This window comes from Penicillium chrysogenum (assembly GCF_028827035.1).
Source record: "Penicillium chrysogenum strain IBT 35668 chromosome Unknown utg000005l_segment0_segment0, whole genome shotgun sequence".
Lineage (NCBI taxonomy): Eukaryota > Fungi > Ascomycota > Eurotiomycetes > Eurotiales > Aspergillaceae > Penicillium > Penicillium chrysogenum.
This window is the reverse complement of record NW_026622753.1, coordinates 4151859-4170083: the sequence shown is the minus strand read 5'-3', so window position 1 is coordinate 4170083 and position 18225 is coordinate 4151859. Positions and strand designations below refer to the sequence as shown.

The window sequence follows — 18225 nt, the reverse complement described above, 5'->3', positions numbered from 1 at the left end:
GGTTTTTGTGTTGGTGAAGTGGAATAATGCCGTATTTTATCCATTTCCAACAATACTTAGTAACGCCTATGTACTTGCCCAGGTGCCCTTCCCCTTCCTCAATCGATGCCCCAAATGAGACAAACATTCTATGTCTATTTTGATGGGAAATGAGCCACTATAGTGCGAGCCAGCGGTGTAGGGTAGGGCGATGGAGGTCGAGTTCTGGGAGGTCCTTGACCTCATACACCCCCTGCCACCGTTGGTACCGGATTCCGAGAGACGAGGTCTCGATAAAAGCCAATGAGTATTGGGCTTGGCTGGTTGGCTGGGGGTTCTTCGAGACGGGGCGCTGTCAGGGAATGTCCTGGGTTCACGAGGGCCTTGGAGTGTCGGGGATGCTATGGGTTACGGGGAGCATTGGAGCATTTAGGGCTACCTGACATTGAAAGGACATGGCACATGCTCTCCTGGGATCGTGGGGCCCTACATGGAAAATAACGATATAACGACTAAGCGACGACTAATCCTAATTATCTGCGTAGGTGAATCCTGAATGCTTTAAATTGTTTGACTTGATCTCTTCTTTTCCTCTTTCTTCCTCGTCACTTGCGTCACTTCACACTGCTCCTCCGCATACGGAATCATACGAAGTTTACATTCATCCTCTCATATCATCTACCACACGCAGTTTACATTGTTTGCTCCGTCAAAATGGGTAAAGTCAAGTGGGATGCCTTCGCTGACCAAACTGTGAGTCTTTACTTTACTCTGATCTCATTTCCCTTTTCAATTGGCCTTGGATTTTGTACTATGTCTGGCGGAAAAAAACCTGAGAGGAGGTTCACTTTCTTCCATCACACACCCAAGTGCCTTTCAGATTCAGTTTTGATTTGATCATCTCAAACTGTCATAAGGTCGCCATCATGTCTTCACGTTTACATGCAGGATCCTTCACATTCACGTGCAGGATCTGTGTATGTATAACTCCAAGTCGGCCGAAACCTCAATGACTCGCCGATGTTAATGGGTCACGCAAAAATATAACAATGACAGTTGTGACTGACGAACATTCAGCTCCTGGCCAAGATCATCGAGACCCATGACCTCGCTCTCGACATGAACAAGGTCGCATCGGCTTGGCGTAAGTTATCAGTCCCGCACGAGTGACCATCCCAAAAATGGACACATGGACATTCTAACATCCTCTCAGCTGGCGCCGAAGAAAACAGACCGACACCTCGTGCCCTCAAAGAACGCATCAACAGAATAAAGGAGATCGTTCGCACCGGCACTGCCCCCTTCGCTGGTGTCTCTAGCCCGTCCACTCCGAAGAAGCGTGGCCCCCGCAAGAAGACCAACGAGACTCCTACTTCTGCCGGCCCTTCGCGCAAGCGCAAGCGCGTTGCACAGGATGGCCCCGTCCATGAAGATGAAGTCCGTGTCAAGGAAGAGGAAGATCCGGCTGCCGAACTCAACGAGCTTCTTCCCGAGGTTGCTCTTCAGACCGAAACCGACCTCGACCTCGACCTCATCGACCCCCGTCTTCGCGGGCAGTTCTATGAGCAGCCAGCTGATGCTGAGAACGGAAAGTCTGGCTCTGGCGCCATCGACCCCCTTCGTCACGAGCAGATCGGTGCAGACCTAGCTGATGCCGAGGACGGAAAGACTGACCCTGAATGGACCGAATACAATGACTTCGAGACTGAGTCGGACCTTGACATGGTTCGCCAGTAGCTCGACTGCCATTCGCGAAGACAACTCATGTCAGTCGCTTGAAGCTTGGGGGTCTTGAGCCCCCATGATCGATATTCAAATTTGCGTTTGTTGTTGGATGGCCTTGTTTTGTTGTTGGGTGATTCAAGTTTGTTGCTTCCCCAACTGATGTGTGGCCCGGTCATCCTGAGAAAAGGAGGAAAAGAAAAAAAGAAATAGGGGATGAGAAATTGCCTTTGTTTCCACCGTGAGGTGATGAGAAAGATCCAAAAATCCCAAAAAAATTAAAAAGAAAAATGGTGCCCATTTGTCTGGATTGCACCGAAAATACATAGCTGAATGACAGTCGACACCTCTTGTCGAGCTTTGTTTTATGCTTGCGCACAAGTAAAAGGGAAACCTGGTGGGATCGGGAACTAGTATGTATTGTGAGCAAGGAGACCCGACTAGACGAGCTCATGCTATCCGTTGTATGTCCATCTGATAAATAACCCTTTGTAGATTGTTCCCTTATGTGTCCCAGTATGTGTTCCAGTATGTGTTCCTCCCAGTTGTAAAATTCCGTAAAAATTCCGAAAGCTTCCCCAGATCATCCGAAAACCATCAGAGAATTGACACCTCACCATGCCAACGCACTATGGCTCCGCTGTGGGGAAGTCAAGAGCACGGCGATGGCGCTTAGATGTCAGAGGTATCTTTCTCCTTGGACAAGCTGGAGTCAAGGAAGGGATCGCTGGATCAAACAGAATTAGCTGTCTCAATTTCATCCGCATCCTGAAAATTGGCAGGAACTTACTCCTCAGTATCCTTGTGCTTCGTCTTGAGCTTCTTGTTCTTCGCCTCCTTAGCATCGGTGCCCTCGTCCTTAGGAGCCGGGTCTTCTCCACCAGACTCGGTATCAGCTCCCTTGGACTGGGCAGCAGCGCCCTTTGCAGACTTCTTGGGGGTACTGCGCTTGCGCTTGGCCGTGGGTGAAGCAGGGGTAGACGAGGCACCTTCGTCATTCAACTCGGTGGCCTTAGCCCGAAGACGACTGATACGGTGGCGGATGGCAGAGACGGTGACTCCTATAGAATTGGTTTAGCATAGTGCATACAAAAGCCTGAGATAGGCGGGGATGACGGTAGGAGGAATCGAGACCGGATTTTCAGGGCAGATTGTGCACGAGAGACAGTCAATGGGTGGAAATTGATGGGGTATGAGCATGCATAGTGCAAGGTAGGCACATGGTTCAGCGTAAACCACCAACAAAGAAAATACCGGATGAGTGAGAGGGCCACCGTAATTTATTCGCATGTGAGTACTGCAGGCAAATAGCTCGCAACATAAAGGATTGGTGTTATACTCCATGATTCAGGGGCAAGCGGAGTTAGTACTTACCATCACCCATGTAGGCTGCGAGAGCATTGAAATCAATGGGGTTGGGGCTGATGGCAAGTATACCAGCCAGCAACTAAGTGAATAAATGGTTAGTAATTGAAACAAATCAAAGATAGTCTGGGCCAATCTTGGGAACAAGTGGGATATCAAAGCCATTAGCGGTCACCATAGACCTGCCCGTCACTTTCCCGTCACTTTCCCGTTATAAGCCAGACACTCAGCGCAACCACCAATGTTATTTAAGATAGGAACAAACGAAAGGAATACCGGGACACCAAAAAGTCGATCGCATAGAGGGAGGTCCAGACGTACCTTGGCATCAGCCTTCTCGTTCCAGGTGATTTTCGTCATTGTTAGGGTCGTCACGCGGGCTATGGCAAACGATATCAGCGGTTGATACAGAAGTGACGTGAAAACGCTCGTAGAAGTATATACTTCTCCAGAAGCATTCACCAGAACTATAGATAAACACACCTTGTTCGTTCGATACTTTAAAGTCGATGTGGTATGGAAGTGCAGAGATGCTTTGGTCAAGAGCAGCGTGGGAACAAACGGTGAAGTGAGAGGTTGAGGATGGGAGAGGTTGGGGACGGGACGGACGAGATACAGACGTTTGAGGGTCGCTATCTAGGGCACAAACAAGTTGCTTTCCCCTTTTAACTTTGCTTTATCGTCACTATAGGATAGGCGGTGGTACTTTGTTGTGAGTATTTAAATACTAAGTACTCCATATCTTCTCAATATATACGACGAAACGCACCACTATCACTACCACCACTATCAGCACGAGGACAACAAGGACGACGACCAAACAGCGACCAACTACGACCAACCAACGACCAACAAATGACCAACAAACGACCAACAAACGACCAAGAACGACCAACAACGACCAACAACGACCAACAACGACCAACAACGACCAACAACGACCAAGAACGACCAACAACGACCAACAACGACCAAGCACGACCAAGCACGACCAAGCACGACCAAGCACGACCAAGAACGACCAAGAACGACCAAGACCACGACGACGAAAAGGACGACGACGAAAAGGACGACGACCAACTAGCGACCAACCAACGACCAACTAACGACCAAGAAACGACCAAGAAACGACCAAGAAACGACCAAGACCAGAACGACGACAAGAACGACGATGACTATACTAGTAAGACTTTCTGATATAATACAGGATCATAAAGCCATTCAGCTGTGTAGTAGATCTTCCAGAATGATGCTGCCATAGAAACAAGACCAAAGGGACGCATTGGATGTTAAGAGCAGATGCAATAACACGCTGGTTGATCAGACGAACAACCTAGGGCTAGATGTGAACAGTTGAACACATGGGGAGTCTATTTACTTATAAAAGAGCTTCCAGTATTCTCAATCACAATAGTGTAGTGTCCATAGGTGCATCAACTTATCCGGCAATATTAACGTGTTACATAAACTTTTGTTTCTACTGTTGCTATGTGACGGAGTGGCGCCTGCAAAGCATGTCCAGATCCCCTTCGGCAGTTGGGGATGCACCGCCTGGGCAACACACATCGTAACCGCCAGATTTTATGTAGATACTTAGCCCACTCTACATTAAGAAGGGCCGAGGGAAATAGTGTGATGAACGGAATCTACGTTCTTCTGGGAAAGGGAAGTTCACGATCAATCTGCTGTATTTCGGTTCAAGAATACCGCGTGGAGAACAAGGAACCCGAGACCTAGACTAAAGGCCAAGCGATCTCTTCTCTCGTTATGCCGCAGAAACCACCCCATGGATGTCAGAATCACGATCATCATCTCCCAACCAATACCAGGTCGAAGAAGCGGCCCCTAGAGCTTGCGCTGCTTAGTGGGACTGGGGCAGGGATCCTCTCCATCGCCATTCTGACCCTCAACAACCGAATCTTTCTCAGGGTTGGTGGTCGAGGCGGTCTTGCGCTTAGTGGCGGGTTTGGTAACCTTCCGGGCACGGCCTGCGGGCTTGTCGGGCTTGTCGGTCTTGTCCTTGTTAGGAGATTGCTTAGAGATTCCCTCTTGGCGGGCTTTCAGAGCGTGGGCGTGCTGTCTCACAGCAGCAGTGCTGTCGCCTATATTTTGTTAGTTGAGTTCATGTAATGATAGTGTCTTGACAGTTTAGGGTGAAGAAGTTCATGGAACGGCAAAAGGTACACGTAGGAATCATAGACGTGACAGCCTTGACAGATAGCTCTCAATTATTTTACTCACCTTGTCCCATCGCTTTAGCAATAGCGGCAAAGTCCAGCGGGGAATGGACGGCCAGTATGGCCACAAGCAACTACCAAATCATCAGTCATTGATCCCAAGACCTGGCAGTACGAGCAACAGAGAGCCAGCTTGGGTAAGAAAAGTCCGAGAACTCGTATTCCCGGTGTTGTCGCCGGGATGTCAGTGAAAATGAGTCTGCTTACCTGCTTGTCTCTCTCATGGTCCCAGGTAGAAGCCATTGTCTTGAAAATGGTGGTAGAGTTGAAAGGGGATGGTTGGGGGATGTGAAAATAACGGGGATGTTATGGAAAGAACGAGATATGGGAGAGGAAATAGGCAGAACGCTGAAAATATCTGACCAGGTTTTCTGTGAGATTCCGTCTACGTGAGGACGAAGGGCATTGTCCACTGGAACTTCACAATCAGATTCACGTCTCGAAGCTCATGCTACTTGTTGTGACAGACAGCACAGGCGGATGCCTAGTTGGTCAGGCTCCATCTTGCTATATTAGCCAGCTCCTGATTGTTCATAGAGAACTCAATCCTAGTCGTCTGATCACTACTGCCTTTGTGTCGATGTCACGGTGGGTGGATGATGTGATGTTCTGATCTTCTGTGCATCATACATCCGGACCCAAGAATCTCCCTAACGCCCGTTTTTTGGTACTGCATAGAGCTGTGATGCGTTCTGGCACAGGGAGCTGTGCTAGCTAGACCGAATATAATTTGGCACAAAACTCAATGCAAGTAACGAGTTATATTAACCCGGGAATCTATACTGAAGCACAAACAACGCAGAAGATAAACATGTCCATAAAGCCGCTCAGAAAAGAAATCATACCCTGTGTTCCCGTCCACCACAATGATGGACATAAACAGCACCTTGGTGCCTACAACTGTCCAGCAGAAGGTGGTGCCGAGGTCCATGGCCCACTGACAAAACGCGACCCAGAATCTTTTCCTGCCTCCCCCAGTGAATGTCCGAGATGCTCGGGATAATGACTCGACTGGTGGTAAGGCGCTTGGTGAGCGTGCCCTATTTCAGAAAACCCTGTCGAGCCATCGCTAGGACCAAATTGATGTTGCGAAACATATTGGTTGGCATTGACTTGCGTCATTGGGTTGTGATATTGCTGATGGCCTTGGGCAAAATTTGCTTGGTACGGTCCTGACTGTTTTCCTATCATGTGCTGCTGTTGATATTGGCTCTGTACATGCTGCAGCGGTGAGAATCCCTGCAAGGCAGGGTCTGTGGGAGCATGTTGCGAATGGGAACGCGGGTCCGGCTGGCTTTGTCCGAATCTACCTTGCTCAACCATGGAGTGGGGTGAATGGTTGGGGAAACCCTCCGCGGCAGTTTGGTAGTGTTGCCCTTCCTGGACAAGAGAAGGGTTCGAGACGCGGCGAGAGAATTCTTCCGGAGACGGTTCCCCATGCTGGCTGGACGAGTAAGACCCAAAGAAGGGCTTAGACATGGTCGATGGGTGTAGGTTCACCGGGGCAGCCTCACCAGAGGCGTTAAAATGGCCTTGCGATTCCAATTGCCACGGTGACTGAGAATCGGAAGCTCCTTCCATTGGCCTTGCCATTTGGCCCTGCGAGTTGCTAGTTATTGTCCACGATGCTGGCTGGTGGTGGTTACGTAATCCAGCAGGATCAGCAGAAAATCCTTGGAAGGATTGTGCATGTTGCGCCATGTTGTAACCGCTTTGGTGTCCCTGATAGGTACCTGGATTATTACCCCATGCTGATGAGGAGATGTTTTGGCCCATGTGGTGTGGACCTGTCATTTGATACCCCGGATGTGTCTGGCTTGCATAGAATGCTTGCTGAACACCATTCATTCGTCCAACAGGGCCGTGTTGCAACGAATTCTGGATACGGATAAGCATCATGACGGATCAATATCTGTCGGACTCGAACATTTAAACATACCTGCCCATATCCGGTTGCGTTTGCAGCGAGCTGCTGCTGATATCCGCCGAGCAAGTGTTGACCGGTTTGACTCGAATACCAACCCGGTACCCCGGAAGACCCATAAGTTGGATTGTCCGACTGCCCGTATATCTGGGAGTCAAGGGAGCTCTATCCTACCATCAGTGCCATTCTTGCAATGCTTACGCAGACATAATGAGCGCGATTCCCTACGGAAATTCTCGCACTGTCCGCCGCAGAGTACGTCCCGCCTGCCGTTGTGTCCACGGACTCCAGCTCTCGAGTACTGTTGCTTGTCGGATGCGATCTCGGCTCTTGCGTTGGGCCCACTCCCATCGGCGTCGGTGTTGTTGACGGGGTCAGGACGACCGGTTCGGTTGGGACCTCCCATTGCGACTTCCCGGTCGTCCGCTGTACGTAATACCATTTCCGTCCGACACCTTCCCACTGAGGGAGCCTGTCCAATGTTATTATTAGAATACAGCGAGTATGTCCTTTGGTTCTCGGTGTTGACTTACCACCCTTCTGGGAGTTGTGGTGGCGGGGAGGATGGGCCTGCGGTGTCCGCAGGGGCCTCAGGCGCCATCTCGGACCTAACAGGATCCAGCCGATGTCAGAATGTCGAAAGGAAGAGTAGAGGACATCCAAAATCTTGATACGAACTTATAAAATGTAAATATACACGGAACAAGAGCGTGGAATAAACAGATGTGAGGTTCAACGAGACTCGCTGATAAGACGATCTTGTGGGGCTTGGCCTTTGATCGCCGTGCACAGACCGAGTCGACCCGTGGACACCGCAACTACGCAAGATTCTATGTTCATAATGAGACGTATTCCGCAATCGTTATTATCATAAATTGCTAAGTATAATTGTAGAAAAATATCAAATATTAGCTCCTGTCTATCCCCCAGCACCGAATCATAAAACATATCGGCATAAAAGGAAGAAAGAACCCACCCGTCCAAGCGCATGATAGAGCCCGAGAGACGACATGGTTATAGATACAAAACGGTACTGCTGTTGGGATTTCGCCATAGCTTATTACCCCGAGCGTCCCTGGGTTGGCTAGAAGTTCATTCGCCCGCCCAGTCCTCGTCGCCACTGAGTTCATCATCTAGGAAATCCTCTTCGGTCAGTTGGAACTCAGTCGGTCGCTGATTGTCGATCCGAATGTTCACAATATCGCACATTCCCTGTACCTTCCCGGCTTCAGACTGTGGAGTCCCCATTAACGAAGAATAACTAGCAGCATCGTCAGTTTCGTGGGTTCTTTGACGTGCAAGCCGAGTGCTTTGTCGTTTAGAGGAAGTCGATGGGCCACTATCAGCCGTGGATGGCCGTGTTGATGGCCCAGCATCAGGTTCATCGGGGTCATTCCTTGTGAGGGATGTGGTGGGTTTGAGGGAGCGTTTCTGAAGGGAGCGGAGGTTCGGGTCTGGTGGCATGCTTCGTCGTAGGAATACCTTTTCGAGGAGGCCGATCCACCGCTCACGAAAATTGGCACGGTCACGCCAGCCAATCTTTAGGATTGCACTAATGGTCAATCGACGTAGATCATGAAGTTTAGGTGCCGCATTCACCAGCGAAGTGAAAAAGACCTCCGCAGTAGCGTCGTCCCATTTGCGTAACTGGGTGAGCTCGATTTCTCGGAGCTTTACTGGCCATGTGGGAACTTCGGTTTGGACAAGTAGAGCTTCGAAATGTGGCTCAACGTCGCGATAACTGGACGCATCATGCATAGAAAGGTCCATTTTGAAAACTTCGAGATTCTCACAGCAATGAGCCAAATTTTGGATGAAAGACATGTTGAGATGGCGATTGTGGCTTAGACTGAGCTCTCGGAGATTGGTGCCATGTAAGGACAGATAGGCTGTGAGATCAGATGACCACAATCGATCACAGTTGTTCAGAGTGAGCGAATGGAGGGTATTTGGTAGATTGATCAGAATTTCCCCGCTGACCAATGAGCTTTCAATAAACTCCAGTCGCTGAAGCTCTGGAAGCATATCAAGGGCTTCGAGGAGACCAGCCTCTTTGGCAGCGGTAGTTTCTTCATCGGAATTATCGAAACGGAGCAACTTCAGCTCCTTCAGGCCCTGAAAAGCGCGCCGGGAGTGCATTCTCACCATCATTTCGACAAGCTCATCAGTTTCTAAGAAGCGGCTGTTCCACTCCCAACTACGGAGGGTAATGCCGCGGTTCTCGATTGCGGAAAAGAGAGCGTCTGGATAAGTCCACTTTGATTGGGCAATCTGCCATTGAGGTATTCCCACCGTGTAATCATCTTTGTGGTATAGTCGTACCGTGTGTAAACGAGGAGTCTTTTCAATCAGTTGAGCAAGGTCGAAGTATCCGGGTCCACTTTTATAAACGAGAATTGGTTCAACCTCAACATGGAGTTGCTTGATCTTGCTAGAGTAGTTCATCGAGAGAGACTGTTGTGGGCGTTCCAGCAAAGAGAGGAGCACATGGCTCCTGGGGGCAGGAAGAAGAGGGGGACAGTGATAGAGTGCGGCCAGCGCAGGCTCATGAAAGCTTCGACACAGCAAAGCGACATTGACCAGCCATTTGACAGAGTCATTGCGGGTCGAACGGCTTTCGTCGAGTAATGGATGTGATGCGCGCAAGAAAATGTCAAGAAGAATTTGGTAGGGGAGAGTTTGCCAGGGAGGAATGACACCGGAACCCAGAAAGATCGGGTCATCCACATGTGTCTTGGCACGCTTTTGCAGGGCACTCCCAATTTGATTGGGTTTCGATCGTTTGGTCTGCTTTGGCTTCGGGGTGGTTGCAGCGCGCCGAGGAGGTTTGGGTTTGGAAGTGCGGGTAGTCACAGATTTAGGATCCGGGTTTGGTGCATCCGGGCTTGGTGCGTCGATCGGCGCATCTACCAATGCATCGGACTCTTCGTCTTCCACAGCCCCATCAAAGCTAGCATCTGTCGAATCTTCACGATAGGACTTCGGCATTCGAGTTGTACTGCGCGACCTAAGAGATAACGAGGCACGCCTTGAGCCAGACATTACTCTCGATTCATCTTGAGAGGAGCTTTCCTCGTGGTAGGTCTGCACCTTGGTGCGGCTGGACCGCATAGGTCGAGTGGACCTTGAGCGCGAACTCGAGGGCGCCATGACGGATAAGATCGCGCTAGGATAAGAGAGTGGGTAGCAGAGACCCGAGCCACATTGTACGCACGACGTCGCGCGCGCAACAATAAGAGCAGAAAATCAATATCGCTTGGCTTGTGGAGGCGACAAATATGCGATTATTGTCGTTCAAATTGACCCTTGCGATGGTCCGGGTGAGTCCGGTTTCTTTTGACGGATGATGTCGAAGAGGCCAAGAATGCCAAGACGACGGGCTTATCGATAACACCTAGGATGTGCCAAGACGAGTTAGCCTTATTGAGGTTAGCTCACACGTGATAGCCAGGCAGGAACCCCGCCCTCAGGCCACGGCACTAGTCCTCATTAGGGAGCACTAGATGGCCCCAAAATAGATTCTCAGCTTGAGCTTTAAAGATGGGCGCTTCCAGCCACCTCGAGGGGAAACCTCCTGGAACCCTGCACCATCGGCGCGTTGCTGTTCAGCATCTGGTTTTCTTCCCTTTTTCTTTGTATTCATACATCGAACATTTTGTGTTGAAGATAGCCTACATCTATTCCGCGGCTCTTAATTTGACGATAATGACGACTTGCCTATGCGACCTAGGATCCGCTTGATTGTTTGCCTGCATCGCGCTTCTAGCTTTATTCTACAATTAAATCTAGAAGTGTGTCGCTCCAAATCGCCAAATTTCAGATGGAAACATCATTTCCTGTTATCATGGACTCCACCGATCGCCCGAGCCGTGGTGAGCTCGGCGGACCGCAAATGGTCATTCAACAATATGCGCGATATCCTCCGACATTGGAATCAACGTTGCAGAGTGCTTCCTCCCTGGGGAGTGCTCGTAGCCAAATAGATATCAACAAATCGCCACCTTTACAGCGAAGAGAAACCCCCAGGAGCTTACAGTCTTCCCCGAGGGGCATGCGTTCTGCTATACCGCCATCATCGGCCAACCGCTCCGGAACATCCATGTCTCCACCATTATTCGATCCTCATCGCCATCAGCCGATGAAAGATCCTGCCGATCACGCAGATTCCCGAGTTCTTCCGTCACGGGATATCACTGACGAGACGATCGATGATGCCTATGTCGCATTCATCTTGTACTGCAATCCTAATGTTCCATCCTCAGTTGACACGTCAGATCTGCGAAAGACCTTTCGGTGTCTCCCGCGGAGTGATGGAAAGAGCTTCAACATCTTTACCCTATATGGGCTCATTCGAAAGCGGCTGCAGAATGAAGAGTTGAAGACGTGGATCCAATTAGCAATTGAATTGGGGGTCGAACCACCTGACATTGAAAAGAAGCAAAGCACCCAGAAGGTGCAGCAGTACACAGTTCGGCTCAAGGTACGTCTGTTATCAAATCTCCAGCCCATATTTCGTCTTGCTAATCTCACCCAGCGGTGGATGCGTGCTATGCATATCGATGCTTTCTTTGAATATTGCATGGGATTGCCCCATTCTTACTATACGCAGCTCCCACCATCCGGTCCTTTCGTCAGCGAGTCCCGCGATGGTGTATTATTGGAAGAAGATCTTGCACTCAGGGCACTTGTTCCACAATGGAAGCCAAAGCGGGGAAGAAAAAGGGTTGAGGATAGGTACATCGAGGAAGACAGAGCGATCAAGCGGCCCCAGTTGGATACGTCTGTTGGCACCGTACAGCAGGGTAGTTTTCAGTCCCATTCCGTAACATTCCCACAGAGTGCGATTCCATTCAGTGCATTTCCTGATGATATGGAACCAAACGACCCCTGGACAGCGGCGACCTCGTCATATCCGAATGGTTCAGGGCCGGATCAGCCAAGTCAAGATACACGCTGGAGACTTCCTGACCGGGATGCCTCTCCTGCTAATTATCCACAGTCTGCTATCATCCCACGGAGTCATCTACCATCAGATGTCCACATGTCGGCCGAGCCAAGGTCGGCAGTCACCCCGTCAACCGGTGAAAAGAGCCGTTCTAGGAGACGGCATGGCCCTGCAGTTTCATCTGCTTGGCCGAACAGCAACGGCTTGTCCGCTGGAAAAGGCCGAGGAAGGCCACCAAATAGAGGGTCATCGTCGGGTTCCTTTTCTACCTTCCAGGTCAATCCTAGTCGGGAATCATCACAAGCACCCAACCCGAATAATCAACCTCCGTCACTTGCCCTTGAGACAAATCCGCCCCAAATATTTCAGACCCCACCTCACAATCAGCCTCCGACGTCTGTCTCTCACGGGAGACCGAATAAACTTCAATTGCAGGTCCCTCAACATTCAGGGGCACCGGTTCGACTAGCCACACCACCGAGACTAGTAGTTAATGGTGTGAATGGTGCTGTCATTCCTGGGTCTGAAGAGCCCAATGGTTCCCGCCAATATCCCACCACAGATACTCCAAAGAATGGTATCGCTAGTCAGACATGCTCCGGTGGGCAAGGCAATGCAGTCGCTACTACAAATCCCTCCATCGATGACATTGTTCATGTACTTTCTGCAGAGCTTCTTCGTGCTAGGCTGACAGGGCGGACGGGGACGCTCGGTTCCAATGAGGCGGGTGCCCTAGCTTCGGCGATGGTGATCAATTTGTCTTCATTATATTCTCAGTTCCAACTTGGAAATCTTTCTCTGCTACTGGCTTTTCACCTTGGCGTTGGTCATCATTTCGGATTCGCAGGCACTCCAGGGTCACTGGTTGTCAAGGCCGAGCGTGTCATTCCAAGCAGCGATGGAAATGGGGGGGGCTTCAGCCTCCAACGGCTCATTCAGTGAGGTCCACTATACCGTCTCCCATGAGTACAAGACTTCAAACCAATTTTCGATGCAAATAACGCTCGCAAATGTCAATCCTACTATAGGAGGGACAGGTGCGTCTGACCACACAAGCGCGATTGTGGGTCCGAGTCAAGAGAATATTGACAACGATAAGACGGTGGAGCTGGATTCTGACGATGATGATCCCAGCCATCCTGTTTCCGAGGCAACATGGAAGCAGCGTTACACAAGACTCCGTGCTCAGATGCAGAAAAAGGAGCAGGCTTTGTCACAATACAAACGAAAGATCGTGGAATCTGTGATGGCGGACATATAACTCTTGTCAACGGAATGTCTCTCTTAGACTTATGTCAAGATCTTAGCGTCATGTTTTTGTCCTTTTTTGATATGTACTTTGCAGGCCCCTTTTGTTTTTGTTTTTTCGATAGGATACCCCTTTGATAAGTTCAATCCTACTGTTTGAATACGCTTCAATGAAATTCACTACGTTAGCCGCTCTATGGAGGCTGGCTTGAGATTCCTTTGCCCTGATACCCTATGGGAACGCAATCAAGAGCTATGGATAGAATAGTGAATCTTTGGGTTTAAGCATTCCTTAGTCCGCATACTCCCTCTCCTCCTAGAAAACAAAGGATATCAAGTTTGCTTGGAAATTATGTTAAGGTCAATCAAGGTGCTTTCATCGCACAGCTTGATGAAGTTACTCTAAGCAATGCCACTGTTTAATTGTATTTGAACAATGAATTCTTCTTGTTAGCCAAAACTGTAGTCAAATCCAGTGGTGTTACCTCAGGAAGGAGCCCTCAAGTGGCACCTGGGACCGTAACGCGCGTTGAGGCTCATGTACAGACAAATGCAGGTCCTTGTCTCCATCGCTCCTCTCCTATCCCAGCCATCCCGCTTCTATCATCACGTGCGTCACTACATCGAACAGCAACCAATTCAATCGTATGATTCTGCCAAAATGACTTCCGTCAATACACCCGAGGAGCAGGCCATCGCCTTTCTTCTGACCTGTGTGGAGAATTCCCAGAAGGGCAAGGTACGTAACATCTGATTTCAAGCTCGGTCTCTCACAATGTCCACAAATTACGACGTTTCTCTACCCAATACACCCGCTAATCTTACTGGCTATGTATTACAGATCAACTGGGACAACGTGTCACTCGATATCGGCGTCAATATGACACCCGAGGCTGCGTAAGCTCTTCCGCTATGGTACAAGTTCTATTGCAATTATTGACAATCAGCAGCAGGAAATACTACTTCAGCATCGTAAAGAATGCCAAAGAGTTTGAGCGCTCTGACAAATATCCCGAACTCCCTGGAGACCCTTCCTGGCAGTCTATCACGGCCGATGATGCTGAGATTCCCATCATCATTGTCGAAGGCCGAAATGATATCATTGATTAGCAAAGGTCCACTTTGGATCTTGATCCATTGTCCTCACAATGGCTTGGGAGTGAAGATAGGTATCTTTGGGTTCTCATCACTGCGCGGTCTTTGCTGTTTTCTGGTTCGAGCACTATCTATCTAGAGAACTGAATACTATGAATTTCAATTATCCACATCGGACGATAGTGACATCGGTACTGGTTAATTCCGACTACACAATTGACGGTTAGAGGAGCCTCTAGAGAGAGACCTGGAGATCAAGAATTGCGCTTCCAAACGTTTGTACTTGGTGACTCCCCTACAAGAAGTGTCTCTCATTAAAATAGAGCGCATATTGAATTAAAGGCTATCATCTTCCGGGCACCTACCCTGTAACTTGATCGCAGAATCCTCGCACACCGAAGACCTCTTTTGCTCGAGTTTTGGCAGATCAGGCTTGCATCTTCTTCTTCTTATCGTCCTCCGAGCTTTTGCCCTTCTTTTCGGTGGCAATTTTGTCCGAATGTGTCTTCAAGTTCTCGCTCACAATATCCATGTCGTCTTTCTCGGCTTCGAGCGTCTTGGTTTCCTTCAGCTTCGGCTTCGGCGGAGGCTGGGCCACTTTGGGGGAAGCCGCCTCAGTAGAAGAGGTTTCTGGCTATTCGATTAAATTAGTTAAGATGTTATCTGGGTGGAGAGAGGTCGGCTTGCCTTGTCATCGCCATAGATATGGCCGTTGGTCAGATTATGCGCTTTCTTGAGCTTGGCATACTTCTTCTGAAACGACTTTCCACTAGCATAGCCGAAGTCCTTGGCCACGAGCGCAAGATTGACCTGTATATCCAGTTAAGCATGTTGACAGTTGGTTCAAGCCAAACCCCCACCGGAGTCTTTAATGCGTCGTACCTTGTTGGTTTCCTTGTCGGTGTGTTTCTTGATCGAGTCTAGATACTCCTGGTCCGGAGGGTCGTTCTTGTAAGAAGGCATTGCTTCGGCGATCTCGGGAGGGAATCTCCAGGCGCCTTCAATAAGGGTAGATGTTTCTGAAGATAAATCAAATTTTGGGTGGAAAGCAAAACGACAAGTCGCAGATCGCCCTAGGAGACGTGTTTAATGCTTTTAATTCGTTTGGCTCGTTTGGTTCGTTTGGATGCCTTTTGATGCATTTTCCAGTGGACGTAAACGTCGATTATATCAGCGTTTGGGCAGGCTGCTGTATTGATATGAGCTGAGTTATATCACTTGTCGAAAGTCCCAGATTTGCTATTCTTGGAAAAAGTTCGCTGAACGGAACGTGGAGAAGTATGCTCACAGCGTGATACCAGGATTTGCTTAACGAGGCACAGTTATGATCAACCTATCAATGTTTATATCATATCCAGTGACTTGGTGAACCCTAGGTCAGTTTTATGGCTATCTATGTGCGAAGGAGACGGGAAATTGCTAATGGACTGGGAAATAACATGTTCTTGCTCAAGACTTGATCATATATCGATCCCCGAATTCCTGGCGCCAGATCGAACATGGGACTCCCACGATACTTGTAGGAGACATAAACATATCATGCTTAACTTTGACAAGCAACAAAAACGCAGAGACTAAATCAGCAAACTCTATGATAATAACGAGGGGTACTAGCTGATGAACAAATGAACGAGGCCCTTCTAGTCTCTAACAAGACATGATCTAATCTTGGATCTTTTCAACTTTGACAACAACCTGGTGATCTTCCTGGTTCTGTGTACTCGGTGCCCCCTCCTCGGTCTCTTTTTCTTCTTCAACTGTCACAGCGGGGTCTTGCTGGCAGGTTTGCTGCTGTTGCTGTTGCTGTTGCTGTTGCTGTTGCTGTTGCTGTTGCTGTTGCTGTTGCTGTTGCTGTTGCTGTTGCTGTTGCTGTTGCTGTTGCTGCTGCTGTTGCTGCTGCTGCTGCTGCTGCTGCTGCTGCTGTTCTTCTTCGACTTTTACAGTCGGGCTCTCCTGGCGAGGAGGGGGGAGTGGTTCCCAGTTGATGGTTGGGGCATAATTGGTGAAATGGTTGATTTGGTCAAACTCCCTAAAGTCGAAAGATTGGGTGCCGGGTGCTGAATAAGGGTAACCAGTTGACGCGGTCGGGAACTCGTATGGATTCCCATGCATGAAGGACAATGATGTTCCGGGACTGGGAGACGGTATTGCAGATGGTATGTTTGACGCCAGCTGGAATTGCGTCGAGGCAAAATCCTGAGGAAAATAATACTGTCCTTCGGTGCTCTCTAACATCAACTGCGGGGAATGCTGCATAAAGCTCTGTATGTTCGCATTGCCTTGAGTGCCCGGTTCGCACTTTACGAAGGGATCGCCCGGAAGAGAAGAATCAGTCGATTCCATGGGCATCATGAATGGTGGAGCCATGGGAAATATGCCTTGCATCTCAGCAGGGGGTTCCATGGTCTTTCCCTTCTTGCTCTTTCGCTTTGGTTTGCTCGCTCCTGTTGTTCCTTCCATCTGTTGTCGGAAACGGGAATACCGCATACGAGCGGCATGACCATTGGAGACTTCGACCTCGGAAGCGACTTTATTCCAGTCGACCTATATTCAAAATAAGATCAGATCAATCTTCAGTTAAAGGTAGGGCAATAAACTGACCGACTTCAAGTCCAATTGCTTGATGATTGTGTAGAGAAACTTTGCAGTAGGAGTGTCTGTCTCTAACACCTTGTTTCGCTGGCCCATGGTGGAAAAATGGTCTCAGTTGCAGACTGATAAAGGTAGAGTTGTGAGGACAGTGGGATGAATACCTAGGTAGTTATTCGTATCGGTTATATAACTGGTATAGAATGAAAAAAGAATCATTGGGTTTGCCGGCCACATCAATGCTTGCTTTGTACTTTGAAAATGTAAGAGACAATAAGATATGTACGGACTTTATGCCTCTTCTATCAATCTAGTTTGCCTTCTTCAAACCCAATTTCATCCTGCAACATCCCGCCTGCTTCTTTATACTTATGCTTCAAGTGGGACGAATCAATGAATATTTGTATTTATAGTCAAATGGTCAAATAGCCAATCAAAAATGTAAATATAACCCTCTTTCTTTAGGTTTTCATAGAAAGTATACGAGGGCAAACCTCTTGGAAGCAGATGCTCAGGTCGTTGTATTAAGGTACACAGTGGTATATATTTGCCACGTGATGCTTATTACCCTAGTCCAACTCACCTGGGCATATCGAGGGACCAATCTTCTTAGTGAGAATAAGAGGATATAACTAGAAACCTAATGTAGAGACTGCATGAAACGCTATATAGCTGTAGACCCTTTGTGAAGTATAATGGCTCATTGTGGACCATGTCCACGGCTATAGAACTGCAAAACGGTTCTTGATGCTAAGACAAACATACATTGTATATACCTATAGCCAAGCTACATATCTCGGAAAAGGCACGGGCTTCCAACCTTCCAGACTCTGAAGGTCAACCTAGGCACGGGGTCCACAGGTCCACGGCAGGTTGCGAAGGAGCACCTGGGCATAACTACCTAGTTAGTCAACTATAGTTATTGTCAAAAGCGGTCTAAAATCAGGCATAAACCAGGCATTTAAGGCATCAATCCTGGAAAATCAGGCATTTAACCTTTGGCTGTTCCACGGGTGGACCTAACTTTGGAAAGCCACCGGTATCCTCGACTCGATCAACGACACTGCTGATTAAATAAACGAGCCAAACAGGCGCTAGCTCCTCCTTCCAAGGGAAACGGA

The 18225-nt window shown here is 48.9% G+C and overlaps 10 protein-coding genes across 10 annotated transcripts; 4 read left to right on the top strand and 6 right to left on the bottom strand.

Moving 5' to 3' along the window:
- Window positions 1–693: 693 nt before the first annotated feature.
- On the top strand, window positions 694–1716 carry N7489_009977 (uncharacterized protein; the record flags this gene model as incomplete). The annotated part of the gene is made up of 3 exons (XM_056715726.1): window positions 694–732; window positions 1057–1123; window positions 1193–1716. 3 exons carry the CDS (start codon window positions 694–696, stop codon window positions 1714–1716), a joined length of 630 nt encoding a protein of 209 aa, XP_056563348.1.
- Window positions 1717–2373: 657 nt separating this feature from the next.
- N7489_009976 (uncharacterized protein) lies at window positions 2374–3426 on the bottom strand (the record flags this gene model as incomplete). The annotated part of the gene is made up of 4 exons (XM_056715725.1): window positions 2374–2428; window positions 2492–2762; window positions 3076–3148; window positions 3388–3426. The coding sequence occupies 4 exons, from the start codon at window positions 3424–3426 to the stop codon at window positions 2374–2376; spliced, it is 438 nt and encodes a 145-aa protein (XP_056563347.1).
- Window positions 3427–3921: 495 nt separating this feature from the next.
- Window positions 3922–4263, top strand: N7489_009975 (uncharacterized protein; the record flags this gene model as incomplete). The annotated part of the gene is made up of 1 exon (XM_056715724.1): window positions 3922–4263. One exon carries the CDS (start codon window positions 3922–3924, stop codon window positions 4261–4263), a length of 342 nt encoding a protein of 113 aa, XP_056563346.1.
- A 648-nt stretch (window positions 4264–4911) lies between these two features.
- Window positions 4912–5546, bottom strand: N7489_009974 (uncharacterized protein; the record flags this gene model as incomplete). The annotated part of the gene is made up of 3 exons (XM_056715723.1): window positions 4912–5168; window positions 5308–5377; window positions 5511–5546. 3 exons carry the CDS (start codon window positions 5544–5546, stop codon window positions 4912–4914), a joined length of 363 nt encoding a protein of 120 aa, XP_056563345.1.
- Window positions 5547–6197: 651 nt separating this feature from the next.
- Window positions 6198–7828, bottom strand: N7489_009973 (WW domain-containing protein; the record flags this gene model as incomplete). Its single annotated transcript, XM_056715722.1, has 4 exons — window positions 6198–7181; window positions 7243–7392; window positions 7429–7699; window positions 7761–7828. 4 exons carry the CDS (start codon window positions 7826–7828, stop codon window positions 6198–6200), a joined length of 1473 nt encoding a protein of 490 aa, XP_056563344.1.
- A 491-nt stretch (window positions 7829–8319) lies between these two features.
- On the bottom strand, window positions 8320–10377 carry N7489_009972 (uncharacterized protein; the record flags this gene model as incomplete). Its single annotated transcript, XM_056715721.1, has 1 exon — window positions 8320–10377. The coding sequence occupies one exon, from the start codon at window positions 10375–10377 to the stop codon at window positions 8320–8322; it is 2058 nt and encodes a 685-aa protein (XP_056563343.1).
- Window positions 10378–11047: 670 nt separating this feature from the next.
- On the top strand, window positions 11048–13433 carry abp2 (putative ARS binding protein Abp2; the record flags this gene model as incomplete). The annotated part of the gene is made up of 3 exons (XM_056715720.1): window positions 11048–11707; window positions 11762–13110; window positions 13229–13433. The coding sequence occupies 3 exons, from the start codon at window positions 11048–11050 to the stop codon at window positions 13431–13433; spliced, it is 2214 nt and encodes a 737-aa protein (XP_056563342.1).
- A 648-nt stretch (window positions 13434–14081) lies between these two features.
- Window positions 14082–14530, top strand: N7489_009970 (uncharacterized protein; the record flags this gene model as incomplete). Its single annotated transcript, XM_056715719.1, has 3 exons — window positions 14082–14159; window positions 14262–14317; window positions 14371–14530. The coding sequence occupies 3 exons, from the start codon at window positions 14082–14084 to the stop codon at window positions 14528–14530; spliced, it is 294 nt and encodes a 97-aa protein (XP_056563341.1).
- A 412-nt stretch (window positions 14531–14942) lies between these two features.
- Window positions 14943–15478, bottom strand: N7489_009969 (uncharacterized protein; the record flags this gene model as incomplete). The annotated part of the gene is made up of 3 exons (XM_056715718.1): window positions 14943–15149; window positions 15203–15325; window positions 15398–15478. The coding sequence occupies 3 exons, from the start codon at window positions 15476–15478 to the stop codon at window positions 14943–14945; spliced, it is 411 nt and encodes a 136-aa protein (XP_056563340.1).
- Window positions 15479–16177: 699 nt separating this feature from the next.
- On the bottom strand, window positions 16178–17203 carry N7489_009968 (uncharacterized protein; the record flags this gene model as incomplete). Its single annotated transcript, XM_056715717.1, has 2 exons — window positions 16178–17059; window positions 17117–17203. The coding sequence occupies 2 exons, from the start codon at window positions 17201–17203 to the stop codon at window positions 16178–16180; spliced, it is 969 nt and encodes a 322-aa protein (XP_056563339.1).
- Window positions 17204–18225: the final 1022 nt, after the last annotated feature.